The 26,750-nt window shown below is 49.5% G+C and overlaps 10 protein-coding genes across 10 annotated transcripts; 3 read left to right on the top strand and 7 right to left on the bottom strand.

Annotated features, from left to right (window-relative positions):
- Positions 1–73: 73 nt before the first annotated feature.
- Positions 74–7,142, bottom strand: N7500_008104 (CCR4-NOT core subunit CDC39; the record flags this gene model as incomplete). Its single annotated transcript, XM_056679248.1, has 4 exons — positions 74–139; positions 191–6,060; positions 6,111–6,435; positions 6,486–7,142. 4 exons carry the CDS (start codon positions 7,140–7,142, stop codon positions 74–76), a joined length of 6,918 nt encoding a protein of 2,305 aa, XP_056529620.1.
- A 1,209-nt stretch (positions 7,143–8,351) lies between these two features.
- Positions 8,352–9,533, bottom strand: N7500_008105 (uncharacterized protein; the record flags this gene model as incomplete). Its single annotated transcript, XM_056679249.1, has 1 exon — positions 8,352–9,533. One exon carries the CDS (start codon positions 9,531–9,533, stop codon positions 8,352–8,354), a length of 1,182 nt encoding a protein of 393 aa, XP_056529621.1.
- A 97-nt stretch (positions 9,534–9,630) lies between these two features.
- Positions 9,631–10,431, bottom strand: N7500_008106 (uncharacterized protein; the record flags this gene model as incomplete). The annotated part of the gene is made up of 1 exon (XM_056679250.1): positions 9,631–10,431. The coding sequence occupies one exon, from the start codon at positions 10,429–10,431 to the stop codon at positions 9,631–9,633; it is 801 nt and encodes a 266-aa protein (XP_056529622.1).
- A 2,789-nt stretch (positions 10,432–13,220) lies between these two features.
- Positions 13,221–14,988, top strand: N7500_008107 (uncharacterized protein; the record flags this gene model as incomplete). The annotated part of the gene is made up of 7 exons (XM_056679251.1): positions 13,221–13,317; positions 13,372–13,572; positions 13,643–13,728; positions 13,782–14,247; positions 14,303–14,502; positions 14,561–14,689; positions 14,758–14,988. 7 exons carry the CDS (start codon positions 13,221–13,223, stop codon positions 14,986–14,988), a joined length of 1,410 nt encoding a protein of 469 aa, XP_056529623.1.
- Positions 14,989–15,570: 582 nt separating this feature from the next.
- N7500_008108 (uncharacterized protein) lies at positions 15,571–16,071 on the bottom strand (the record flags this gene model as incomplete). Its single annotated transcript, XM_056679252.1, has 2 exons — positions 15,571–15,891; positions 16,036–16,071. The coding sequence occupies 2 exons, from the start codon at positions 16,069–16,071 to the stop codon at positions 15,571–15,573; spliced, it is 357 nt and encodes a 118-aa protein (XP_056529624.1).
- Positions 16,072–16,762: 691 nt separating this feature from the next.
- On the bottom strand, positions 16,763–18,501 carry ish1 (double-strand break repair enhancer MSC1; the record flags this gene model as incomplete). The annotated part of the gene is made up of 5 exons (XM_056679253.1): positions 16,763–17,237; positions 17,290–18,069; positions 18,117–18,264; positions 18,316–18,366; positions 18,417–18,501. 5 exons carry the CDS (start codon positions 18,499–18,501, stop codon positions 16,763–16,765), a joined length of 1,539 nt encoding a protein of 512 aa, XP_056529625.1.
- A 1,863-nt stretch (positions 18,502–20,364) lies between these two features.
- N7500_008110 (uncharacterized protein) lies at positions 20,365–21,153 on the top strand (the record flags this gene model as incomplete). Its single annotated transcript, XM_056679254.1, has 2 exons — positions 20,365–20,556; positions 20,590–21,153. The coding sequence occupies 2 exons, from the start codon at positions 20,365–20,367 to the stop codon at positions 21,151–21,153; spliced, it is 756 nt and encodes a 251-aa protein (XP_056529626.1).
- Positions 21,154–21,572: 419 nt separating this feature from the next.
- On the top strand, positions 21,573–22,636 carry N7500_008111 (PQ-loop repeat-containing protein; the record flags this gene model as incomplete). The annotated part of the gene is made up of 3 exons (XM_056679255.1): positions 21,573–21,640; positions 21,694–21,951; positions 22,036–22,636. 3 exons carry the CDS (start codon positions 21,573–21,575, stop codon positions 22,634–22,636), a joined length of 927 nt encoding a protein of 308 aa, XP_056529627.1.
- Positions 22,637–22,906: 270 nt separating this feature from the next.
- N7500_008112 (nuclear transport factor 2 family protein) lies at positions 22,907–23,829 on the bottom strand (the record flags this gene model as incomplete). The annotated part of the gene is made up of 6 exons (XM_056679256.1): positions 22,907–23,023; positions 23,086–23,184; positions 23,263–23,334; positions 23,408–23,472; positions 23,628–23,645; positions 23,823–23,829. 6 exons carry the CDS (start codon positions 23,827–23,829, stop codon positions 22,907–22,909), a joined length of 378 nt encoding a protein of 125 aa, XP_056529628.1.
- Positions 23,830–24,133: 304 nt separating this feature from the next.
- N7500_008113 (SWAP/Surp domain-containing protein) lies at positions 24,134–26,451 on the bottom strand (the record flags this gene model as incomplete). The annotated part of the gene is made up of 2 exons (XM_056679257.1): positions 24,134–25,969; positions 26,053–26,451. The coding sequence occupies 2 exons, from the start codon at positions 26,449–26,451 to the stop codon at positions 24,134–24,136; spliced, it is 2,235 nt and encodes a 744-aa protein (XP_056529629.1).
- Between the last annotated feature and the right edge of the window lie 299 nt (positions 26,452–26,750).

Genomic DNA, 26,750 nt, shown 5'->3' on the forward strand with positions numbered 1-26,750 from the left:
CCGCCCGAGTTACCAGAGAAAGAACTTGAGGAGAGATGGAAGGAGAGGAAGAGGATGAGAGGTCGAGAAAAGTCTAGGCAATGGGCCGAGGGCTCTGTTGTTGAATATGTTGAAGAAGGGCATCGAAAAGACGGCCGATCTGAAAACGAATTAGTATTGTCATATTGTAGAAGAAAAGGAGCAAGCTTACCTCAGGTGCCGCCTGAATAAAGGGAAGGCGGAAGAATGAGTAGCTCCGATTTTGGAGGAGCTCCTGCAGGGTGATGATCAGACCCCATGGATGTGGGCGGTGGACAATCAGCCGCTCCAACAACACGCGAATGATTTGCTGGCGGATATCCGAGTCGTCTTGCTCAGAGTAGTCCACGCCAAACAGACGGAGAATCGTGAAGCTAAAGAAGTAGGTGTGGCTGTTGGGGTAGCGGAGCTGGTTGGCCATTGCACTAAGCAGGTAGTAGCGGCTCTCAGGTCGCAGAACTTGGGCGATCTTCTCTAGAAGAGCAGCGTGAGTGGAGTTCTCAAAGGCGCTGCGGGTGTTGCCCTTGGAAGCATGCTCCACTGCGGCTTGTTGGCCAATGTACAGAACAAGCGCGTTAACCAGAACGACGTCCACGTCGACCGGGACAAAGAAGAGACCGGTGTCCTTGGAATCAGGGTTGATGATAGCGTCGCAAAGCTGCTGAACAGCAGACTCGGAGATGTTCTCATTTTGGAGCACGTTGTCAACGATGTCCTGGATGTTGGCAACCCGCAGAGGAGCAACGATATCACCAGCAATCTTGGGGATTTCCCGCATCTCCTCAATACGCTCGACCTTCAGGCCTTCGCGGAATGGATCAGGAAGTTTCTGGAATGACGAGGGGTAGGCACTGAGGACAAGATTGCGGAGCTGAGCGCAATGAGCCGGAATCACATTGCAGAACTGGAAATGGTTCTCAGCCACAAACTCAGGGAAATCGTGGTGCAGAATCAACAAGATACGTAGAACGCCCTTGTATAGATCTTTAGCAACGTATGTAATGTTGGCAGCCTTGAGTTGCTCGCCCATGTAGGACAGCAATGCTTGCATGATTTCGCAGTAAGGCGCCCATCCTGCACGATCGGGCATGTTGAGCATGTCAGACATGAACACTCGGTGAGAGACCAGGCAAAGCCAGCCATAAACGAATCCGGGGACATAACGGGGCTGGAAGGAGAGGAATTTGTTGGCCAAAGCAAAGATCATTCCCTGGTGCTGCTCAGTGTGCTGGAGGCCGTTCATGGAGTACTCGCACAGAATGCTGGAGAAGAGGCGGAAGAAAACACGCTGGTTGAAAGCTTCTCCTCTCATGACCTGGTGGTGGTTGAGGACCAGAACCAAGAGAGACAGAATGGAGTTGAAGTACGCAGCCTTGTTAGCTTTGACGGCGCCAGTATTCTCGCCCTGGAACCTGATGAGAAGGATCACGAGCTTAGCGAGGGCATCGATGTAGAGGAAGGCCTCATCAAGGCTGCCGCCATTGGGGTTTTGAGACTCATGCTCAAACATGGCGACGGAAATGTCGATGCTGAGACGGAAAAAGAGCGCAGAGTCCTCCTGGCTGTTCATCACTTGGCGATTGTGGAGATCCTGCAGGAAAGAGTGGAAGGTGCGGTCAGTTGCACCGGGGGCCTTGTAGATACCAATCCACTCGCTGAAGATGTACTCCATTTGATCACGCTTGGACCTGGCTTGGTCAGTAAGGAGAGAGTTGACGACCTCGGGAATTCCAGACTCGCGCAGCTTGCGCACGATTTCGAGGCCGGGAGCAACGGTTGGATCTTCCGCAAGCCATTGGCTCATGGCATCTAGACTCCCAGAGAAGTCTGATCGAAGGGCGGAGGGTTCTTCATTGAAGAGAACGCGGTCCATCAAATTGCCGAGCAACTCCAAAGCGGGCACACTCCTCGAAAGAATGAGTCGGGTGAGGTTCGTATCGACCCGACGAATGTCCAGCAGGCCGGCATCAATGAGGGCGACGGTGACTGGCACATTGAACATGTGCTCGTCATCAACTTCAGATAGCAGTGCCCACGTGTATCGAGCGATAAGACTAGACATGTCACAGAGCTTGGCAAGAAGGTGCACAAGAACTTCAATCTCGAGAGATCCATGCGGCTGGGAATATAGAAGGGTGCAAACCTTCAAAGAGGTAAGTCGTGCCAGCTCCTCTCCGTTCGTCGAGGTAAGGATGCTGCGCAATGCCTGGTTGTATTCTTGGAGAACTGCACTATCTCTACCCAGATCCTTGACATGTTCTTCAGGGGCGCTGCGAGCAGACTGCTGAAGATCGGAGACGAGGCTTTCCACCCGTTCTCGGGGACTTTGAGCATCAAGGAACCCGTTGGTCTGAACGGGGGGCATTTGAGAAACAGCAGGCTGCGGCTGAGGGGTTCTGTGAGGGATGGCTGGCTGCTCAGCCGGGGTGGAAAGATTTGGAATAGCAGGGTAAGATTCTCCAAGGACATCGGGGAGTTGACGACCAGCCGATGCGTCAGTAGATGGCGCCGGGCCTCGGGATTGACGGGCAAACTCTTCGTAGATGGCGAGTTGTTCCTTGTTGAGACCGCCAGGGGCTTGGCGGTAAGGCTCCGGAATGAACAATCCCCAACGGTTCATTGAGGGATCAATGAAGGGGTCGTTGGAGCGACTGGCCTGGTGGCGACGACGGGCCTCCAGTTGAGGCTCAATCACCTTCTCGATCTCTGGCAACGACTTTTCCTCTGCAGCTTTCTCAACGATTCCACAGGCAGCATCCAGGTTATCGTTCACACACATCAGAATCAAGCCTTCGGGCATAGGCTGCTCAGAATAGTCTTGCTGAATCATGCGGATGTAGTTAGTCATGCTAACTTTCAGAGGCTCTTTGCAGGTAACCAGTGCCAGGCTACCGGCAAGTTGTCGGACCATGATGCCCGCGGCATGGCGAACGCGTTCTTCATCAGGCTCCATAGCAAAGTCCTTGGAGACAAGTTGTACGGTAGAAATGGACGCGATAGTGACAGAGCGCTCGACCACAGGAGTAATGATCTCGGCTATGGCACGCTCGACTGCGGTATGCACAATCTGCTTGAGAATGGTGGGGTCAACCATGCTGCTTGCCGATGAGGGCAGCACAAGAATCTTGTCAAGGCTTGGCAGTGTTGACATGATAGCGGCCGGAGACAACCTTTCGTTTCGAATGGCTGGATTGATAGCGCTGAGGGACAAATCCTCGAATGGCTCAGTAAGACCTTCTGGTGCACTAACAGTGGGAAGTGGTTCCTCGGTGTGTGCAGCACGATCGCGTATGACGATTGCAGGTTCAATCGTTTTGTGGTCGAGATCAAGATCTTTACAGAGGACTTCAATCTCGAACTTGAGATTGAGCTTCAATTCGGCGAAATGATAGAGCTCCAACAGCAGGCCCAAGATATCCATTAGCCAGGGGTTGGGTGGCTTGAAAACCGTGGATTTTGTAGCCTGCACAAGAACTTTGCAGGTGAAGGGGATCGTAACCATTAGGCGTTGGGTGTCATAGCCTTCAAGAAGCAGGCCCTTGAAGTAGATATTCTTGTGCTTGATAGGTTTGTCTTTGGCAATAGTGAGCGAACCAAGCCAAGCCCCAAGGTTCTTCAGGTGACCGCGATCGGTAGACGAGTTCAAGGTGTTTTCTGAGTTGATCAACTTAGCAACACTGACATAGGTCTCCCGCAGGACCTCAGCCCACAGGATCTTGTCGCCAATGCGCCCAAGAAGGTCAAGATACAGCTGCTGGAAATTGGGCTGCAACTTGGCACGTTCTTCCACAAGGTATGCGGCGAACCACTGATGGTGTTGGTCGCGCAACACTTCTTGCAAATCTTCAAGTTTCTCGTCGATGTTCTGTTCGGAAACATTGTTGAGAACGAAAAGAATCTTGTCCTGAATATCTTCATCCGGCTCTTCATAAAGTTCAGATCGAAGAGGTGGATCGACTTGAACAGCACGGAACTTGCGCACGGAGCCATCAGCGATGGGGGAGTCAACAGAGTTGCCATTGGTCAGAGGTGCAGAAGCAGGGCCTGCAGGAGGACCTGGCTCGGCTTCATGATTCCCTTGCTCACGGAGGACCTCCTCTGCCTTTTGGTAGATGGGCGTTCCTTGAAGAGATGGAATCTGGAAGAGCAAGTGGCAGAAACCAGCCCACTCCGGAAGACGGTTGATCAATTGCTCAATCGCTTCCACGCCAAACTTGTACATCGGGTCGTGGGGTTCATGCTCACGGACAGCCTCGAGGATCATACCGAGGCCGACCTTCAGCGTGATGCCGTCAACAAGACGGAAATTGATGATGCCACCAAACATGACCGCAGTCTTGGTCAGAGCCTCAAGCGGGTACTCATGGTAGCAATGATATTCGTCAATCAGGCCGTGCACCATGCAAGCGAACAGGTCTTGTTCTGTGGGGTCGCGCGAAGACTTGTATTTTCGCATCAACTCCAGCATCTCACGAAGCGAGAGTTCTTCGTGGTACATTTTACCAAATAGCTCCTGCATTTGCTTGTCGATTGAATCGGGCAACGTGTTGCCATTCTCACCATTGGCGTCGATGATATCATCGAATCCTTCGCCGTAGTTGATCAAGCGAGGATATGTTTGAATGCAAATGCGTTGGACAGGTGTGAGATTTTCACGGTCCCCGACGTACTCCTCCAACACAGATAAAAGTGTATAAACGGTTTTGACTGCGAGGCTGACCATTTGATGAGCAGACTGCTCCTTCCGTTGGACGTGCAATTCGTCCTCGGCTTTAATTCGTAGGAACTTGGAAAGGAGACCACCCATGTCTATAGCACCTTTCTGGGCGGCATTGCGAACCCACTGCTCAAGGTCAAATGAACTCTTGCGGTGGGAATAACAGGCGAGATCGAGGGCAAGACCGTTGGTGAACCCAAGAAGATAATCGAGCCATCCATATGCCGCGGCGTGCTCATAGATCACAGCGGTCGAGGTGGGGTCCTGAGTGAAAGTGGTAAAAAGCTGCTCTGATACCCACTGTCGATCCTGTCGCCAGGCACCGTGGAGAGCGAGCTGGTATCCATCCTCTTGCTTCGAAATGAAAACAATGAACGTACGGAGGACAAAGCTCTGCTGAACACTGGACCACGGCTGCGGAATAGCAAGAGCGGAGCAGAGGAAGACCGGGAGATCAAGTTGAACAACGGCCTTAATAAGGAGCTGACTTTCTGTTGCAGCCCATGAAGCCTGGGAAAACAAGGCGAGGTCGAAAATTGCTTTCATAGCGTCCATGGACCGAAGAGGTGACTTTGCCGCACGCTCGCCTTGCAATTTGACGATATCAGGGGCGTCCTCAAAGAAGTCAGCAGGGAAAGTTGCGCGAAGATTGGTGATGTGTGATGGGTCGATCCGAGAGGCCACAAAAGCTGTCAGGAATGACATCTGAGTGTCACGATGCTCCCAGTCTCCACCCCAAAGCTTTTGAACATCCAAAGACGAGTCGTCGACCGACATGGCGGATAGAACACTGTACAATTTGGTGAATTGCTTCGGGTCCACTCGAAGGCCCTCACGGTCGAAGTGGCGGAACACCAGGGGCCAATTGATTGGCTTGTCGTTATATGCACTTAAGAATGTCTCTAGCGAGAATTGCTCCCAATATTGCGACAGAATCATGAAAAGAAGGCCGCTTGCGAGATGTTCTTCGTTGAAGTTCTTCGGGTCTGCGTTTAGCATTTCACTTATGGTCTCGATATTTGCAGTGGCACGTGGTCCTTTGGCATGAAGCTGTCGAACAAGGACATATTGAGGGTTGACAAAATTGAACATCTGTAGGGCAGACGAAACTTCGAATGGCATATCCAAGCCAAGTTTTTGGTATCGCAGATTAGCCGCGTAGACCAGTTTCGCCTTGACATCGTCGGCAAAATTGCGGGGAGGGTATAAGATGAAACGTTCAATCGTCATGCCGAGGAATGAGTTATGGTAATCCTTAGTCACGTCGGTGGGAGTCGCCAAGCTCTGTAAGAAGGGGGCAATTGAATTCGAGAGGATGGCATCGGCTAATTCAAGTTGTTAAAGCGAGTCTAAAGGGGTAAAGAAACAAACATACCTTTAGCACGAAGATCTGACTTGCTAGTCAGTTTGAAAGCCAAGGCAAGTGCAACCTTGACAATTGGGTCCAGTCGGAAATGATCCAGGAAAGTGGAGAGGTCAAAGTCACGGAAGATATCTCCTTCAGAAGTATCTACTGTCTCAGCAATTTTCTGAGCCTGCTCCATGTCCGAAGACACTTTCTGCAGCTCTTGGACGAGGAGAGGGTAGTTGCCCGCATTCTCAACGGATTTGTTAACACCTGGGAAGATTTGTGGCGCATTTCCTGTTAGGAGGCGGCGAAAGTATTTGGAAAAGACCTCCATTCCGTTCGATGTCACAAGCTGCGGTTGTTAGGATCGAATGAACTGGGATATGGAGTAGCACCACCAACCTTATGTATCTGGGCAGCCTTTGTTTCCCACTTCTCTTTTCCTTCTTTCTCTGTGATAGAATCGAGCAACAGGAATACCTGAGCAATGGATATTTTGGTGAGCGATGATTGGCTCGAATGGGCAGCTGCAGAGCCCGGCTTGTCAGAAGCGAAGCCTGTGGGAGAATTCACGGTCGTTCCGGACGAGAGCGGCGAGAAGACACCTCTGGTAGATCCCGGCCCACCACCTCCTCCCCCAGTACCTCCTCCACCCGGGGCGGAGCTTGTAGCAGAGGCCAAATGAGACCCTATGGAAGGGGTGTGAGCTCGGAACTTTGGAGACGAGAGTGTTGTTGCGTGCTGTTGCGAGCCAGATTGCAATGATGTGAACGGCGAAGATGTGGGTTTGGGACTTCCACCGGAAAGACCCCTAGCAGAGCTCAGCACTGCAGAGAAAGAAGATGGTGTTGAAACCCCAAGGCCTGCGTCCAAGCCCCGGGAAGCCGTGGGGGGAGCGGCGGAGGATATGTTGGTCGCGAGTGGAGTCAACCCACGACGTGCGCCGGACTGCGACACGGACCGACCCCAGGCACCAATATCGGTCCTGGTCGAAGAAGATTTATCGGTGCCAGAAGCAATCGACGATTGGGCGGAAGGGTGAGGGGGAGGGAAGGTCATCTAGGAGACGCGATCATTTGATCTGGAGGTCCAAAGACAGATTTTTAAGGGTCACAGGCGCAATAAACGGGGGAAATCGATAAAGCAGATCAATGAAATAGACGTGAGATCATGCGATATCTGGAGAGGGAGGGTATCGGGAAAAGAAAATGACACTGTGGGAGAGGAATGGATGGGGGAACGATGAGATGGAGAGGGTGCAAGAGGAATGGGGTGCAAGGTGCGAGTTGTCGGAAGTGTGCCTGCCTCAGGTGTCGAGCGGGAGCTCCCAATCGGGCACCACGATGCAATACAAAACACACCTTGTCATCTTTCAGGTGTCGAAGAGTTACTTGAGATTTGCCATGTTCTAGACGGTATCATTATGTGATTTTTCCTTCCCTTGTTGCTCATCATCTATCATTTTACAACCTGCATACTGGTGTGCCGATATAGTCACGTGATGTAGACCTGCACGTGATAGATAGCTGAGTCATCTACTATGGGGTCCATCTGGGCACCTATCTACATCGGTCCGTCAATGCCATCTCGACCTCAATGAAGCGAGACCTGCTATACGGATGGTAGTCTGAGCTTAACCTCACATTGTTAGAGTATGTATCTTCACTTTCACTGTTTCCTATCTCAGGCTTTGGAGATTCATGAGGCAGAATTCTCGCTACGTTATCCCACACAGGAGAAAACAAGACAAACGGTCTACGTATCTTGCAATATGATTGAAAGAGATGATGATGGAACAGCTTCTCCATCAACTCTTTGAGATAGGATAAATTTCAACCCATAATACTAAGAACAAAATAGATGAGAATGATATGTGATCAAGCATATCGCAGTACTCTGGACCATATCAGTCCAATGAACGCCAGAGTTGGAACCAGTCAGCAGAGGCAATCAACATATAGAGCAAATAATAACCCCAAAAAGATATGAAATAATAACGCGCAAAGTAATGAGGATCATGTCATGCCGCAATGACAGGTGGTAGAAAAGGGGGAGGGCATAGTCACGGATAATGCAAGAAACGAAATATCCCACAAGGCAAGTAGCTTGGGTGAACAGAAGGAAGATAAAATCACACAGTCAAAGAAGAAAGACGATCATGTGCACATGAGTTTAAGACCAAATCGCTGGCCAATCCAACGCCAACGCCTAGGCCCACAGCAGGAGGGACCACAATGAATAAATGATATTGTTTCAGAGCGACTCTGACTAGTCAGTCAAAGACACACAGTAGCACGGGCTGGCGTAGGATGCCTTGGCAGTGTATGTCTGGGCAGTGCCACCGTTATAGTTGGTGTAGGTAGTAGTCGGCGTGGGCTCGTTCTCTTTGATGTTAACAATGTTGCCCGAAAGAAGTGCCAGACCCCCGTTGTTGCGGATTTGCATTTGCTGACAGTAGGGAGATTCGCGCGATGGGTCATCTCGGCGCTCCTCCATCTTAATTCTCCGTGGGTAATCAACGGTGGGAGAGTCGCCGCGTTTGGAGTCAGCGCTTAAGCCAGCTGTGCTTGCTGGCATGTTGCTGTTGATGGCAGCGGTGGAGCTCAAGGAATACGATGTCGACTGGTTGACGTACAAGAAGAATTCCATCATTGTATTATTCCACCAACAAAACCACGGCTTGTCGCCGACCTCTGCAGTCTGCTTCAGGTTCTTGTAGGCAGACGCCTGTGCCCACTCGTCTTCCACCCATGTGCGCTTGGAAAGGGAATTAGAAAATGTGTCCTCAGGGACAATGACCAACTTATCGAAGGGCGACAGGAAGAACAGAGCAGGGCCCATGCCAATATCAGTGGTGTCGATCGCCATACTCAATGCTTGTGTAGGTGCAGCAGACCAATATGGCGCCTGGGCACCATATGTAAAGGTCGTGGTTGGAGGACCATAGTCGAAAACGATGGAATGGTGCCCTTTTGTTTCGCTGACGTAAATGTCAAATTTGCTAGGCGTTTGCATGCATTTCCAGGCTTTCCCATAATTCGACTCGTCCACGCACAGCCCTGATCCATTCTGATAGCCGGAAGGGACCAGATAGTGGCCGGTAGGGACTTCTTTGATATTCGTGGGAGTTGATATCATGGATGCATCCATCTGAGGAGTCGCAGTGACCGTGATTATTGGTAATGCACTGGATTTTTGTGCGTCTTGGTCATCCTTTGTAGCTTCTGCGGCTTTCTTGGTTCCCAAAATACCCCCAATGATACCTCCAATGCATCCTCCAATGAGCATCACGGTTCCGATGAGGACCAAGGTCCAAACCGGCAAGCCACAGCATGCGGTCTTTTTCCCCTTGCGTTTAAGCTTCTCTTCAAAAGCCATGATGCCTGTGGTGGCAACGACTCTTCCCTCCCCATTTTCATCATCGTGCCCATCACCAGAGTGTTCAGGCATCAAAGCTCTTGATGATGTTTCTGAAACCGGTGGTGCTCTTGGGCTTTCATTGTTGAGACGATGTTCCTCTGGCGGAGTGTCAAGATCGACTATCGGTTCAGCCCCCGGGGGGCTTGGGCACAACACCAGTTGGATAGCGTGAATAAGGTGGTAGCGGCTCTGCATGACCATCCAGTCCAATGATATCGCCCACATCATCAGCTTGACGGCCAGCGGGTGGCTGATATTGTGGGTTATGACCTGGAAATCCGACCGGTATGATATCATCATCCATTCCTTCCTCAACCACATTCTGCGAGTACATCGCGTAGGGGTGCTGTGGACCAGTTGATTCTTCAAGCGGACGTTCAACTGGGCGTATCGTCGAGGTGCTACCCACACTGGGTGTCCGGCTAACCCCGACTTGTGGATACATACCATATGGATGGCTGGGTCCGGTGGCTCCGGTGTAGGGACTGAGGGCGCGGGGAATCGAGAAACGAGAAGAAACACTTTGATTTCGCTGGATCATGGATGGTGTCGAGTTGAGAGAGGAGGTTGAGTTACGGTTGTGGGCGAAGGGGTAGCCCTTTTGGGGCAGACTTGACCGGTGAGGTTCATCGAAAGACACCCGAGCGTCATCAGCAAAAGGGTTCTCGTTCTCGGTTGTGGCCGTGCTGACGGTCCTCGACTGATTGGTTTCACGAAGAGTAGCCGAGGATGCAATGGATGAGGGACTGTGGGGGCGTTCGATGCGATCGGAGTCAATGGTCTCTAATGAGTATTCGTCGGCAAAGACATTTGGATTGGAGGTGGAGTTGCGACCGAAGGAGTGGCGAGGCATCGGATCCCTAGAGTGTGGCGTTTGAGAGGATCGTGAATTAGAGCGAGAATGCTCTGATGAAATATGACCAGACATTTCCTATCGGTCTGGCAGCCCTGTCGGGCCACCTCGTTGTTTGATCAATCCGTTTCGCTACCGGGCGATGGGCGAGGGATGGGGAGAACAAGAGAATACAGCAGATCTCTTCAACTCAAGATAATAAGTACGAAGAGGTAGATTGTCGATGAGTGAGATGTGTAAGACGAGAAAACCAGGTTGAGAAGGGAAGGGAGGAGTTTGCCTTAGTGTGAGAGTTTAACTGAGGGGAGCCACTCGGACCAACTGAAATTCTTGGCTTTTTCGATTTGTCCATTGACACGCTCTCTTTGCCATCTTTCTTTTCTTTTTTTTTGTCCTTTCTTCTTATTCCATCTCATGGGTACGATCTCTCGATGAACTCCTTTGCGCTACTATGACTAGGGCGACCAACTACCGAGCCCATCCCGTCTGTGGTGGGCCTGAATGGGCTTCGCCACCATTTCATGCTTCAGGCTATATGTTGTACTGTGCTATTTTGGTATTCTCTATCAATGAAAAACAGACAGGTTCTAGGTCCCTACCGATTCTAGTTTTAGATCAAAATTCAAATATTACTTCGACAGTCGAACTTGAACTGTCTTCTTTCTCGCCACGCAACGTGAGAATGCCAAACCCCCTCTGTTTGGTTCTGGAATCCACGTTGAACTGGAGAAATGGATACCACAGAACCTTTGTCCAGGGTACTCAGTCTGGGTTCAGGGAAAAAATCTCCCTGAATCCCGAATTCAGACATCAGGGCTGAGTGGACATCTCGGACCCAAATGTCTTGCGGACTAATCGTTATCCGAAAAATGCAGAACTGCTCACCTATGATGACATCTTTTTCGTGAGCTGATTAAGTAGGACATCCGGGCAGATATTTCAGCTGAACCAAAATTCTATTCAAATACACGACCCTATAAAATCAATCCACATCTTGGTTCTACTCGGAGATTATCAGGTATCGTACCCATGGAAGACCTCCCTACTTCTACCCAGAAGGGATACGATATCCGGTCTCAACATAGACGTTTGCCCGGAGAACGGTTTCAGCGGTTCAGGGCTTCGGCCCAGCCCCTCTTGCGCGGGTTGCGTGCGTAACGGGATCCATTCAGGGCCAACCCCGTCTGACTCCATCTGACTCCATCTGGTATTAAAGCGGTTTCGGTTTCCGTGTAGTCCCTATATACCAGCATTTTGGGATGACTTGAGAGAGTCCCTTGAGCTGATCCTAGGTCTCAGTCATCCCTTAGATCTACAATATGGTGGAATGTCAATATTTTATGCAGGCCGCATGCAACATAGGAAATTCTCAATTACCGACCGCTGAACAGCTCCCCATATGATTCCTTCTGGAAATCAGCAGGTGTCATCGAGCTGACCCCATACATCTAGATTGGATACTATGTCTACTTGACATCCGGAACGATTATTGGTCATAGATACTATTCAAGCCATGACCACTTCTAGATCAATGATGTTCTCCACGAAGAATTGTATAATATACAGCGAGGAGGTGAGGCCCGAATATTCTATTCTCCGAGAAATGAAATTCGATCCAATGCATTCAATAGTATAGGAAGATGAGATGCATGGTCACTAGATCTGCGCGGTTTTCAGCCTCATGAGGTTAGTATGCGTTAGCTAACAAACTTTTATATATCTGCCAAACGCATCTTACATGCTCTTCTCAGCACCCAAAGCGGCTCTTGAACATGATAAAGTGCATCGCAGAGCCTAACGCTGGATCTTCTGAGACATTCGAGCTGGTCCACCAAGAGCCCCGGTTTGTGGAGTATGGGCGATGATCCGATGTAGATCCAATTCTATCATGCAGCACATAATTATCAAATATCTCAAAGGCCTTCAGCTTCACATTTGAATCTCAGAAAAAACGCAAACAAACTTTCGCTCGCTTGACATCCGCCGGGAATCCCATACATAGTTTTTAGAGCTATCTATTCTCAAATGACCTTATCTAAGACCAATAGTGGACCATACACTACAGTGCATAAATCATAGTCGACGGTTACTCCAGACTACAAGGTGGATCAAGCATGGCATCGTGTCAAGCACGATTCACATTGCTTGCTTATCACCCCATACTCGGCTCGGCTTGTCGGTCTAATGATGACCGTCCAAGATCTGAAAGCGCTATAACTAATTAAGCCTGAACGAGCAAAATCAGGGTCCAGCCTATTTCCTATTGGGCAAGGTATGCGCCTTCAGAAAAGCTGAATTATGTGGCGTGCAGAGTAGACCAGGACTTGAGATCTTCCCAACGCCCCTATAACTCGGATGACCTAACAGGGCATAAATTGTAGGCATAGCCCTAGTGACCCAACTCTCTCTCTATATACGTATATATATTCCATGATATAGTAACATCATTCAACTCAATAAATAAACAGCGATTCTCAAGTATTTGCAAGAAATCTTCCGGCCCTCAACTTCCCCGGGTTCTCCACAATCTACACGACTCCGTATTTGATCCAAAAGGGCATACCCCTTACACACGCTAATTGGCTTCTGGGGAAGCTACCCGTCCATCAGTGTCTCTGATTGGTCTGTCTGTCCCGTTGTGCAATAAGATCATTGCTAGCGAACTAGGAGCGAATGGCAGCTGATCGAAAGAGAATTGTGTGGCTTCGCTATGCATTATCCCGCTGCCGGAACCCTTGTGGCTCCATGTGAAGCTGGGGAAAACCTGGGGCTTGTTTATAAATCCCCATTGTTTTCTGCGTCCAGTTTTGCTACATGCTTGCAGATCAACGGGTCTATATTTGTTGATAATCTTACCAACCACTATGGGTATTTTCAAGCGGAAGATCACCGTTGAGGACCATGCCGTCACATCAGCAATTCACTTGACTTTGCGACAGTCTCTACTTCCAAATGCGTTGGGTATGTATTAGCTTATTGTATTTGATTGGTGAAGATCTAATATGGGTCCCGTAGTTATGATCCTCTTTTTCCTTTGGGGCTTTGCATACGGATTGCTGGATGTTCTGAACTCGCATTTCCAAACAACTCTTAATATCACCGCTAGCAAGTCAAGTGGTCTCCAAGCCTCATACTTCGGTGCCTATTTCATCTGTCCTCTGACAGTATCCGGCTGGATCGCCCGCAAATATGGATTTCGAGTTACCTTCATGACTGGTAAGAGACACGAGGTTGCTTCCAAAAATTCCATTTGTATCGACCGCTGACACATCCTCTTGCAACCTAGGTCTGGCCGTGCTAGCTGTTGGATGTCTTCTTTTCTGGCCCAGTGGCGTGAACAAGTCCTTTGGGGGATTTTGCGGTAGCATGTTTGTACGTGAAACAAGCCAGCTCGCTCCGAGATGTTCTTCTAACCATGCCGATAGGTTGTTGGTGCTGGGCTATCCACACTAGAGACCGCTGCAGACCCCTTTCTCTCGATCTGCGGACCCCCAAAATACAGCGAGATTCGTCTGAATCTAGGACAAGCCGTCCAGGGAGTGGGAACCTTTGTTGCGCCCCTTCTTGCCTCCCGCGTCTTCTTTGCAAACACCGTAGACGACAATGCTGGGCTGAAAAATGTCCAATGGACATACCTTGGGGTGGCTTGCTTTGTCGCTCTGCTTATCATTCTCTTCTGGTTAGTTCCTTTCCCTGAGATCACAGATGCGGACCAGGAAGCTCTAGAAGTGCGAATCTCCGACCACGGTGAAACCACCGCCCCGTTCAAAAAGCAATATAATCTGTTCTTCGGCGTGTGGAGCCAGTTCTGCTATGTGGGAGCACAAGTGGCCGTCGCGGGTTATTTTATCAACTTTTGCAAAGAGGCTGGTAAAACATCTGCAGAATCATGTAAGTGACATAAAAAAGACTATGTCTAGATGTCGAAGCCTAACAATACTCCTAGCCGACTTGCTTGCCATTGCGCAAGGTCTATACGCTTTCAACCGTTTTGTGGCTACTGGCTTGATGATGATGAAAGCTTTCAAGCCTCGATATATGTTGACCGTATACTTGACACTCTGTGTCGTCTTCTCGGTGGCCGCCATAACCACAAAGGGATTTACTTCAGTGGCGATGATTATCCTTGTTCTGTGCTTTGAGTCGGTCAGTAATCCGACGAATCGGTAAACTAGGCCCTATATCTAACGAAAATTCTCAACAGTGCTGCTTTGCAACTATTTTCTCGCTAGCTCTTCGTGGCCTTGGTCGTCACACTAAGCGTGGTGGCTCTCTGCTTGTTGCGGCTATCTCAGGTGGCATGGTCTTCCCTCCTATGATGGGAGCTATTGTGGTTCGTTTGCATAACCTGACTTTAGGGCTTTCTCAAGTTTCAAATACTAATATGATGGTACTTTACAGACAAACAAGAATGCGCATATTGCCATGGTGATCCCAATGATGGGCTTTGTCCTCGCATTGGCTTTCCCCATTTACGTGAACATCTTCAATAAAGATGTCATGGACAGCCACCGGGACACTGAGATTAATGTCACAATTGCCGTGGGGAAGGACATTGCTTTGGAGGAGGGTTCTCAAAATGAGCCTGCATCTGCAGCAGCCGAGACAATAGAGGACACGAGGAAATCTTAGGCTAGGTTTGGTATCCTCTTAACGAATCTATAGTGTAGAATTTCTCGTATATATATTTATGCAGGTTCTTTGTTATGAAAGAAGGTAAACGCTGTGACTTGGGGTAAAGTGAAAACTCCAATGCGTTAATTCTGGTATTGCCCGTAACGATTTCTCATTGTATTAGTGGACAGCATACCATACACCTTTCAACATAAGAATCATAATTTCCAATGCCTCGGGCTCCTGGGAGTATCTGGAAACGAGTGGGCTTTCCATGGGGCTGCTAATGCGGGTAGGCTTGGGCCGCTTGGCAGTATCCAGGGGCCTGTTTGGAGCAGAGAGTAGTCTACTTCCGCTTCGTATTCCAGAAACGGCTCAAGAACATTTGCCCCCATCCGCCCCACAAAGTATATCGCTTTCCTGAGTCTCAAGAAACTTACAGACATTCACTATAGCTTCCATAAAGTGAAGTCTCCATTTGTCGTCTAGAGTAGTCCAGGCAACTGCAAGCGTCCGACCCTGGACCTTACCAAGAAAGAAATATGAGCGGCCGTGGCGTTCTGCTTGGGATAGGACCTTTGGTATATCGAAATCAGGCTGCTACCTATCGACGAATGCTATTGTTGCAGCCTCTTGTGTTACACCAAGCACGCGGAGCCTGAGCTTGCAAAAGCGACTGTTTCCTTTAGACCATACCGCAGAGCTATCGCCGACATCATAGACTAATCTGATTTTGGGGTCGGTCAACAGTTCGGCGGGTGGCGGGGGGATAAGCGCATCGGGGACAGTCTCACTTGAATAATCTTCTTGATCGTACCAGGTAGAGATGTCGTGATAGCCTTTCAAACGGTGGAGTTGAAGTGGACCGATGAGCCATGTGTCTGCGTCCACCTGCTTGATTGATTCCCTCACCAGGGGGTTCTATATGTTGAAGGCAAGTTGTCAAGTCTTGCTGGGCTTATTATCAATTATGGGTCAAATAGAATGGGTGAAACGCTTGGTGAGTGACGTGGAGATTTCGAGGGGAATAGAATAAGGTGAAAGACTGGGAAGTGGTCAATATACCCGGTTGGGCATAACATGCTGCAGCTCAGCCTCCATGTCATTGAATCACATTTAGAGTGGAGTGGTCCAAAAGTGAGCTAGAAAAACTGCTCAATTATGGAAATTCTTGTAAAATTGAGATCTAGGCCAAGAGTCCTTACATCCCCAACATTAGTGCCCCTGTTTACGAGGGTCCGCCCATATGATATCTGTAGCCTCCCGGGGTGTAATTTGTGGGAATATATGATCCAATACGGAGTATGCAGAGATCTTTCAGAGAAGACATGAACTCATAAAGCATCTCGCGACAACAAGAAATTAGATCTGCTATGATTTTGAGAGATGTTCCAAGAGTCTGCGACTCGTATATTGGTCAGACAGGGCTCAATCAGCGCCTTTGTTCCTTTGAGAGGGCGAATAGCTCTAATTGTCAGATAGCCTCCACACCCATCTATACATGGATATCTAGTAGGGTTCTCCCTGTGTCGCTCTTTCTACTGTGGCTTTCAACATTCTCGTTCTCCATGTCCGTATTATTCTTACTTTGGCGTTCGAGTTACCTACAGTACCTAGTATACAATGATGCTATGGGGTTTCGTGAAGTTCATGATCTACAATGAGAGCCCAATCATCGTGATTCACATGTCATAACCATCGTAACTTAAGATATTTCACAAACCCAAGCGCGCATCCCAACTTTGTCGCAAAAGCAAAACAAAAAGAAAGATCTGATTATGAGGGGAGTAGTTCAGAGTTCTTCACGCACTCTCTCCGTTTGCTCGGCGACCTTCTTCTGGACTTTTTCGGCAGCTTCAGTGCCTTGTGCGCGACCGCTCGCAGCGCCTATCTTCAACTGCTCCATAACCCAGTGCACAGTATCCATAATCCTGGAGTAGATAGTCTGTTGCGGGTTTGTGGTGCCGTACTTGAAGTACTGGGCGTTGCGCCGGGCCGCAGCTCGGAGCTCATTGATATTCGAGCCTTGGTAGGTAGGAACACCGTAGTTGTCCAAGTATCGCTTGAGCTCGGATTGCGACCATTGGTCGAAAGTAGAGTCCTTGGCTGTGCCAGTCGCCTGAGCAAGGGCAGCGGTCGCAGAGGCTAACTGTTCGCCGCCAGCTTGAGAAGCCTTAGTGTAGTAGTCCTGGGCTTGCTTGATAAGCTCTTCGCGGGAGGCATCGATCTGCTCCACAGCCTTGTGGTTCACGGAAGATAGGTATTTCCTGTGGAAGGTCAGTCAGTGAGATCACAATCAACAGACGGGTATGTACTGACAGCAGGTGTTCTTTATCCCAAGTATCGAAGTTATACTGGTTCCATCCACCGGCAGCTTTGTGGGCGTTGGCGCGGACTTTCGCGGTGAGCTCATCACGCTTGCTATTCTGAGGGACGGGGATGCCTCGGGCATCAAGGAACGCCTTCAGGCGGGAGTTAGACCAGCCACTCAACGCAGTTTCGAAAGCATCCTCAATCTTCAGCTTGGCAAAATCGGTAGCGCGTGCATATTCGTTTCCAGCCTTAGTGGTGGCAGCACCAAAAGCATCCTCCACGGCGGAGGAGGCACTTGCCACCTGACCAGAAAGATAGTGCCGATTTTTCCGGGCAAGAGCAATGAGTTCATTGCGCTTTGAGCCCTGGGGTACCTTGACATTGTGCTCGTCGAGGAATTCCTTCAGCTTGGAGTCGGACCAGGCGTTGAAAAGCTGATCACTCAGTGTCTCCTTGGCAGCCTCAGCCTCAGCGGATGCAGATGCAGCAACGCTCTGGGACTGCAAGCTGATGATGCGCGAGTTGCGGCGAACAGAAGCAATGAGCTGGTCACGGGTAGTCGGCTGGGGCACCGGCCATCCACGCTCGTCGAGCCATTCCTTAAGATCCGAGTCGGACCACTCTGAATACAGCCAGTCTCCGGGGTAGGAAGCCGCTTCACCAACCTTGGTTGCGACCATCTCGTAGTTCTCACGCGCGGTCTTGATCAGAAGGTCGCGTCTGCGGGGCTGGGGGGCAGGAATGCCGTGGCGATCAAGGAATGCCTTCAGCTGAGAGTCGGACCAACTGTACCGGTCAGCTTTCATTCACAACAGGGGGAGTGAGTACCTTACCTATCAAAGATCCATTCTCTAGCATGGTGAAGCTCATGGTTGAAGTTATCGGCAGCTTGTCCAAGAGGCTTCTGCACTTTGTTATCCCAATTGGTCTTGACCAGGTTCTCCAGGTCGCGGCGGTCGGCAGGACTGGGATGGGGGATATCTGTATCAAGTGTGAGTATATGAAGGTGCCAGAGAGACCAGCATTACATACTGTGGTCCGAGAGCCATCGCTCAAGCTCAGTCTCATGCCATTTATTGTAAACTGATGGTGTTAGCTTTCAAACCGAGAGCTTTGTACCGAAGACAACATACTAGCCTTGCTCCACCAGCTAGAAGCTGCGACTGCTTCAGTGGAAGCGAGCAAGCAGATGAGGCCAGTGGCCAAATTCAACTTCATTGTGAGAGATGAGCAAAATGATAGTTGCAAGAGATGTTATGAATGGATGTAAAGAGAACGGGAATGGAAGATTTTAAAGAGAGCTGCAAAAGCAAGAAAGGGCCATGATTGCGCAGTGACGTAGTTGGGGAATTTGCCTTGGATAGAGTGCATCATCCATTCTGTGGACCTCTCACATTACTATTGATTTCTTTCATTCTTTGTTAGGATTCATATTCTATTTGGATATGTCTTCATGACAGGTTTTTATTCAATATTCTCTGCTCTGTATTGCAGTCTGATAAAATCGCAGTGAAGGGTGTTATAGTATGGATTACTTAAAGCGGTTTAGTTCATTTTAGCTTAATTATTGATGCCTGGAGTGTAAGGCAGCATATCTTCATCTTGGCATGACTACTCTGTAGTGATTTTATTTTTCTACTCATTCTCTACTTCGGATGCGAATCATCAAGTTTCAAACTATAGACACACTCGAGGTGCGGCTGAATATCTACAAGTGGCGATAATCCCCAACGCAGTCGCCTGTCATCCACCAACTGGCCACCCCCAAACCCCACGAATATCTTGCCTGATGATCCTCCACAAAACCCCAAACAAAAGACTCGGTGGGAAAAATGCAAATCCCAACATAATCAAATCCGCATCCAATCCCAATCCTCCCGGTAAAAGATTCCCCATGCCTTCATCATCTCCACATCATTGAAGTCTAGCCCTTGGGTCCAAAACTGCGCCATTTTGGCTTCGTTCAGGTATGAATTCTAACACGGAATTTCTCCTTTTTTCTATCTTTCACAATCCTCTCTCTCTTCTTCTTCTCTCAAAATCTTGTAAAAATAGATCGTTAATATGGAAACCTCCCTTACCCCTGATGGGCACGTCAGTTCCGTAGTTTAGGCTGTCGCCATCTTCACTCAGCTTCATACAAGCGGCTTTCGAACCCTTCGTCTATCACAGCCTAGCCGTTTATAGTGATGAGTACAAACAAGAAGGACGGCGTGGAATTTCTCCCGCAACTTTGCAAAGGATCACATCCGGCGATCATGCTATACGACAAACCCGGATCAGAAGCCTAGAGTACACGAACCTCATCCCCTACGAACTATTGGACTGGACTACACGTAAAGAGGGGAATACAGAAGCTTAATGTATAAACAAATTTATCAGAATGGCTCACGATCTAGCTTTCCAGACTGCGATAGTTAACCTCTTGCAGGAGCTTCATTCGTGGAAACAGGCTTCCCGTCTGGGAATGGACCTAGGTGTTCGGAGAGGCCAAGTGGACACTGCGCCAGAACCACACACTGGGGAATGTGAGATCGCTGGTCAATAGCTTTGGGACTATAAAAATGGCCCCAGGCTTTCGGTCCCACCTTATAGGGCGCAGTCTCTCCATACGCGGGATTTAGCATCTGTGATGTGCATTGAGAAATTCTATTTCGCAATTGAAATTGGTCTTGCACGCATCTTCGGACTTGGACTGAAGCAATTGAAACAATCATCCAACACTGTCCAGAGATCTACGAGTTGACGCTGAATGTTGATGAATGGGTCCGTCCTGATCACCTGGAATATATACAATCACGTCGCACAGGTAAGCTATGCCTTTCCCTGTCGTAGGTTCTCTCTTCTGCACTGACATGGTTTACTGATAGCTTGATATAATTGGGATCTCTTATTAGATCTATCCCAGATAGTCTAAAGGTGCTAGACTATGAAGGGGAGATGGAAGAGCATTGGAAGCAAACCCTGTCCCCACTCAATATCATTCCTTTGGGGATTGACAGTATGAGCATCAACTTGCGAGGTCTCAATGTTCAACTCTGGGAATGAAAGTTCAAAAATGGCGCTATTTCGTATGACTTTATGTGTCCTTTGGACGGAGAAGGCAAGCCCAAACTAGGCTTTGTACACTGGCCCTATCTGAAGGTCTTAGAGGTTGAGTGTGTGCCACCCTGGCTCGCGGCAATTCCGCCCCGGGACGATCCCCGGGACGCGCTGATCGTAAAGCCCGGCCTGCCATATACGAGCTTGAAGGAGCTCCCCGAAGGTGCAATTGTGAGCACGTCCTCTGTTTGACGCTCGGCCCAGCTTCGCCGTCTCTACATCGATCTTCGCTTTGCGAATATCCGCGGAAATGTGGAGACTCGTCTGGCCAAAGTCGATAAGCCAGACAGCGAGTATACGTGCATGATTATATCCGTCGCAGGTCTGGAGCGTGTGAGTCTCAAGTATCGTATCAACCAGTACCTGCAATCTAAGAATGGGGGCATTTTTCATGCCGTTGGGCAAGGTGCCCTGGGCTTGGAGATTCGCAAGGGAGATACGAAGATGCAAAAAGTAATTGACCAACTGGGTGACCGAAAGTCAACTCTCGCCTGCCTTGCTGAGCGGTCGCTCATGAGAACTCTTGAAGGCGGTTGCAGTGTTCCCATTGGGGTTGAGACAGAGTGGATCCACCCCGAGGACTTGAAGATGAAGGCTATTGTTGTCAGTCTGGATGGTTCTGAGGGTGTTGAAGATTCCCTTGAGGGGAGTGTTCAGACTATCGACGATGCAATGGCCCTCGGAAAAGAAATGGCGGCAAGACTGGTCAAGGCTGGTGCAGAGGCAATCCTCAAGGACATTAACATGAGCCGTCCATCCAAGGATTGATAGAAAGTCTGGAGCTCAGATAACTTAGCATAAAATAGAGAACGGATGGCCCTTATATGGCTAACCCCCGATATACGCGCCATACTCATGTCCGTGTCGATGTACACCGTCGGTATAGTTCCTGCTGTAGCTGGTAGACACTAATCCCAAATAGGGATAGCGAAAACACTAATACCTGCGTTCAAGGCAGCAAGGCAACAAGGCAAAGAGGGATGCCCAACGACGTACTCAACTTTACCTATAATATCTTGGGAAGTCTTCTTCTTTGTCTCCAAAAATAACAAATTTCCTCTCCTATTTGTGAATGAGAGAGTGGAATATCCAATGTGACAAACTACGTACTGCGTAATCAGCTGTTGTCACGAGTCCCCGACCCCGACCTCCTCAGCTGAGCTTCATACATTGTAAACGACACAGCAATGGACCCATTAACACCCTACTGCCGCGAGCTGGCCTCGCCAGGCATCTTTCAAACCGTGCTATCTGTGTATGTACCCCCCAATTAAAACATAATAGCCCCTAGTCACTAACATACCATAGCCTAATTATCCTCGGCATCCTTCTCTCATACCTCCCCCAACACCTCCGCATCATCTCTCGACGAAGCTCCTTCGGCATTTCCCCATATTTCATCCTCCTAGGGGTAACATCAGGGACATCGGCATTTGCCAATATACTGGTATTCCCATCCACCGCGCAAGATGTCGCCTGCTGCCAGGAGATCAGCGGGATCGCCTGTTTCGCAGGGTTACTGGGGGTATTCCAAGTGGGAATGCAATGGCTCTGTTTCTTTTCCATGTGAGTTAAATGAGTCCCTTGGTGATTTGTGGTTCTTCATTTCCGACCGACCATCAACACCCGATCTTGTCTGACGGTATCCAGTCTTTTGCTATTCGTGATCTACTTCCCGCGCGCCACATCCCCCACAGACCCAGTAAGCACTGTGTCATCCACCTCCGGCGGACCGACATATCGTACCGCGCTCTCAATAACGGGGATATGTCTACTGCACGCGCTCGTCACGATCATCATTTCACTAGCCTTCAAGTTGCGCCATCCGGCCGCCGTTCAGGCCTGGGCGAACTTCCTTGGTGTACTATCCGCGGTGCTTGCGTCGATCCAGTACTTCCCGCAGATCTATACTACCTTCCGGTTACGGTGCGTGGGGAGCTTAAGTATTCCGATGATGTGCATCCAGACGCCAGGGAGTCTTGTCTGGGCTGGTAGTCTGGCCGCTCGCAAGGGTTGGAGTGGCTGGAGTATTTGGGGTGTGCTCGTTGTCACGGCCTGCTTGCAGGGTACCTTGTTGGCGATGGCAATCTATTTTGAGTACTTCGGATCCAACAACAAGCGGGAAGTTGGGCAGCTGGCTGATGGCAATGAGGCGCCCAATGGATCGGCTCATGCTGGTGAAAGCGCACAGCAAGAATCTGCGCATGAGGAGCGACCATCTGAGGAAACTCCACTGCTTCAGAGCCAGTAATGTGCACAAGACAGAAGTTCTTTCGGTTGCTTTTATATACTGCTTATCTCGTAGCTTGATAGAAACGAAATTCCATACAGATATAGAATGATCGGTGATCCAAAAAATAAATTCTTAATAAATTCTGACATGGGCATATCACAAGCCGAGGGTGTCACTGGCGACAGAACGACAGATCTTTGACCTGGTCATCTCCAATGCATATCCTCTTCACAAGAAAGCACATCTCCCTGTCATCGCGTCGTGGTATTTGTTTCGGGAGCCAGTAATTTACTGGGCGCTGTAGATCAGGCGGAAGACGTCGTTGAGCACGAAGTAGCTTCCAGCACCATCGGGCTGCAGCTTGAAGCACTGGGTGTAGTTCATGGGCTTTTGCTCCTCATCGACCTATTTACGAGGGAATTGGCATTAGCAAAGAACACGGATGAAATCATGGGAGTTCAACATACCAGGAGGGCACCGGTAACCAGCACAACGATACCGTCTGCGCTAGAGGGCTGAGCGTCGAAGGTGGCAATCTGGTGCTGAACCTTCTGGAAAGGAAGACCCTATTGAAATCGCAAAATCAGTATTGGAATATTCCCCTCATGTTGACCTTCATGGGTCAGGATTTGGGGTCGACGAACGCCAAGCTTCTCGGTGATGGCAGCGGCACCCTGGACCGAGTCGGTCTCAAAGGTAAGCATAGACTGGTCACGCTATTGGTTGAGATTTTTGTCAGTCCGAATTCACATATCTCGTTTGTGAGGATATCTCGAGGGCGGGGCTTACGTAGAGACCGGCCAGGCCAGCGCGGTTTCCGTCGAAGGTCTGGTAGTAGAACTGCACGAACTGCTCTGTACATGTTGATCATAGGTTAGGATATGATACTTTGTGTATAATATGACAGCCCATCTCTTCAAGACCATTTCCACCTAGGGTGACCAGGATCATTGGGAACAGGCGCATTGCGGGATCCGTGTAGATGAAGGAAAGTATGGGTATAACATACGAGCGATAGCGTTGAAGTCTGCATAGATCACCAAGCGTGTTAGCCAATTTCTCATTTTCTGTGTTTGCGTTGTTTCTTTCATCAATCCCCATTGCATTGCGCAACATCGTCACACACTGCTGTCTGGGATCCAAACGATCAAACTCCTCCCTTTCGGAGGCGACATAGATTGAAGTGCGAGGAAGAAAGACATACCAGCCATTTTGAAGAAGTTGGAGGGTTTGGAATAAAAGAAGACAAGGTGCGATTGTATTTGAAGGGTGTAGGAAGTTGAGCGCAAAAGGAGAAAGGTATTTGTTGATGAGGGGTTGTGGGGCAGGAAATGTTCTGCCGATGATGCCTGGCTGCCTTATGTATTGATCGTCCAAGAGCCTCCATCTTGAAAGTACGACTATCTCTATTTATACTAGAGAATGTTTCAAAATAAATTCATTCATTGTATTCATTACATGTATCTTTTCACTTATCGTTCAATGTTATCCATACGATTGCAATCCTGCCCAACCTTACTCCGAATCCGACGCGAACATGTCTTCAGCTTTGGGCCGTGGCTTTCGTCGCCGTGTTTCTGGCTGCTGCTGCCCAGCCGATTGTTCGGATTTGTCAGATAGAGTTGGGTGCTGAGGTGGCTGCTGGGGGTTCTCGAATTGGGTATCTTCATCGCCCGACACTTTGAGCATAGGATCCCCATCAATGTTCTTCAGGTCATAGATTTCCATTGCAACGCCATCTTTTTCATCCATTGACTTGCTGGCTGGATGGGTAGAGGCAGATAGCTTATTCTCATTCGTAGGGCGAGTAGGATCAAACTTTCCACCTCGCTCATCATCAACTGTCTTCCATCGACTCTTGCTTTTGGCAAATGCAACAGCAGCTTGCTCTGCATGGGCCTTCTCTGTCTCCTTCTGAGTCTGTAATTCGGCGTCTGTAAGCGGGGGTTTTTCAAACACTTGGGTAAAATGCTCCTGGTTCAACTGGGTAAAACAACACCACCCTTCCCACTGGCGTAAAAGGGCGCCAACGCTGCGCTTCCACTTCTCTGCTTTCAGTCGTCCCCATTTAAGGTCCTTATCCAGTCGGCCAAGGTGTTCAAATACCTTGCGGGAGCGGAGAGCGTTTTCAAACAGCTGCCGGTATCGCCATGCATGGCGCCCACCACCGTTTGCCGAATTGAAAAGAATATCATTTATTATGTTAAGAGCAACAAGCTTCGCGGAGGACATATCAATAATATCCTCGGATGAGGTGGCGCTGTCATTGTCTGCGGTCGCTATTCTGGCGGCATTCCTTTCCCGTTCAAGGTTTGGGTTTGCCCCCGTGTAGGCTAGAGGGCAAAAAACGTTTCGAATAACCATGTCGACAACCTCGGACGCTCCCACTGCCGCGTGATCAATCGCGAATGCTGTAACTCGTGCAACATCTCCTCGTCGAAGCCTTGCATTGGTCGTCGGAAGTCGTGCAAGAAGATGGCTAAGTTTGGCCATCTTTAGAGGGTTCAAGAAAGTGGGTTTATCGCTGTGTGTGTTGATTCCGTCTGAAGGTGCTCCACCAATGTGCCGTCTTTCATCTTCTCCATCCGAGTGTTCTTCGTCGGACGAGTTGTAGTCGGTGTGTGAGACAAATTGCTTCAGGCGAGTAACGTTCTCAAACTTGAGGCCTTCTTTTGGGGATAACCAGAGCAGACCACCTTCAAAGATGATCGCGGGCTTATCCATGCTCTTTTTTATGGGATCAATGTTAGTCTCCCACAGCTTCCAACGGTAGTATGAACCATCAGGCGATCTTGGATCGAATAACCAGGCCCACTTTTCGTCCATCTGGACTTCTGGCCGACTCATCAAGAATGCTTCAAATCCAGGACCTTTCTTAGCGAGTTGCTCAATAGTCATGTGTATCTGTCTTAGCACCTTTGCGTCTGTGGGTAGTTGCACTGGCACCTGATGGACCGGGCCATTTCTGCCAACGGTTGATCCATACGAGCTCGGGGGTGCGAATCCCCCACGATGTGGCCCTGGTGGTGGTGCGCGATTCAGGCGTGTGCCGGAACTCGGTGGAATAGGTGTAGCGCCAAACATAAGAGAAGTAGTAGTCGATGGGAGTGTGATGGGCAAGGGCATGTTTGGATTGATCGCAGCAGAGGAAAGGTATCGACAGAGGGTCAAGTAGTATCCCCGGCCAAGGTATTTGTTCTGCAGGGTGCTCACAGCTGTGTCGATATTAGAGGCGGCCGAGTCGCTTGCAAGGGTGACGAGAGCAGAAGAGGACACCCGGTGGGTTGGCAATTGCCCGGGTGGGGTGATGACCTTCACATTGTCCACGCTCAGGGTCGAGGGGATCAATGCCTTGATCGCTGACGGAGATGTTCCGGGGGAAGCGAAGCAAGATACAATGTGGGTTTGGGAGCTGCTCTCTCCTCGTCAAGTACCCTGTCGGCTTCAGGTGAAGTAAGCATGTTTTCAAAATTGTTGTCGCGACGCGAGAGGGGGAAGGTTTCGTGGGAACGTTTTTGTGAAAGTGAGGGCGGCGGGGGAGCTAAGGGTCCATGACCACTGCCGCGTGAAGACGAAGCTGCGAAATGACGCCTAGGAGGACCACCCTTGGTTTTAAATGTATTCCATCCTCCATCCAATGACTGTGGTACAACTGGATCCTCGTCTTCGAACGATTTGACAAACTCTTCATAAACTGCAGCTGTCTCCGCTTTTTCCCGGGCGCGTTTAGCCTCTGCTTCAGCTTTTTGACGCTCAAAAAGTGATTTCTTTGGAAGCGCGGAGAGCTTCGCCGAGACGTCGGGGAAGCTCTTTCCCTTCGACTCGTCAGACATGATGAAATCGGCTGTAACTGCAGCGGCAAATGCCAGCCAGGGGGCAGAAGCAGAATAGGCAAAATTGATGAAGATACGCAGAGACAGCAGTTCTAGATGAGTTAAAGAATCAATACCTTCATCTCTACCGGTAGATGACCCTCAATCATGGGCGGTCGGAATTGAGCCAATCATCGGACGTCACATTTAGCACGTGTTTGGCAGTAAATATACTTGAAATGGTAGGCGGTGTAAATGGATGGAGTTGAAAGTCGCCACCCTCTGCGACTACATATGTTGTACCTATGTATCTGGGATAT

This window comes from Penicillium coprophilum, assembly GCF_028826855.1.
Source record: "Penicillium coprophilum strain IBT 35676 chromosome Unknown utg000005l_segment0_segment0, whole genome shotgun sequence".
Lineage (NCBI taxonomy): Eukaryota > Fungi > Ascomycota > Eurotiomycetes > Eurotiales > Aspergillaceae > Penicillium > Penicillium coprophilum.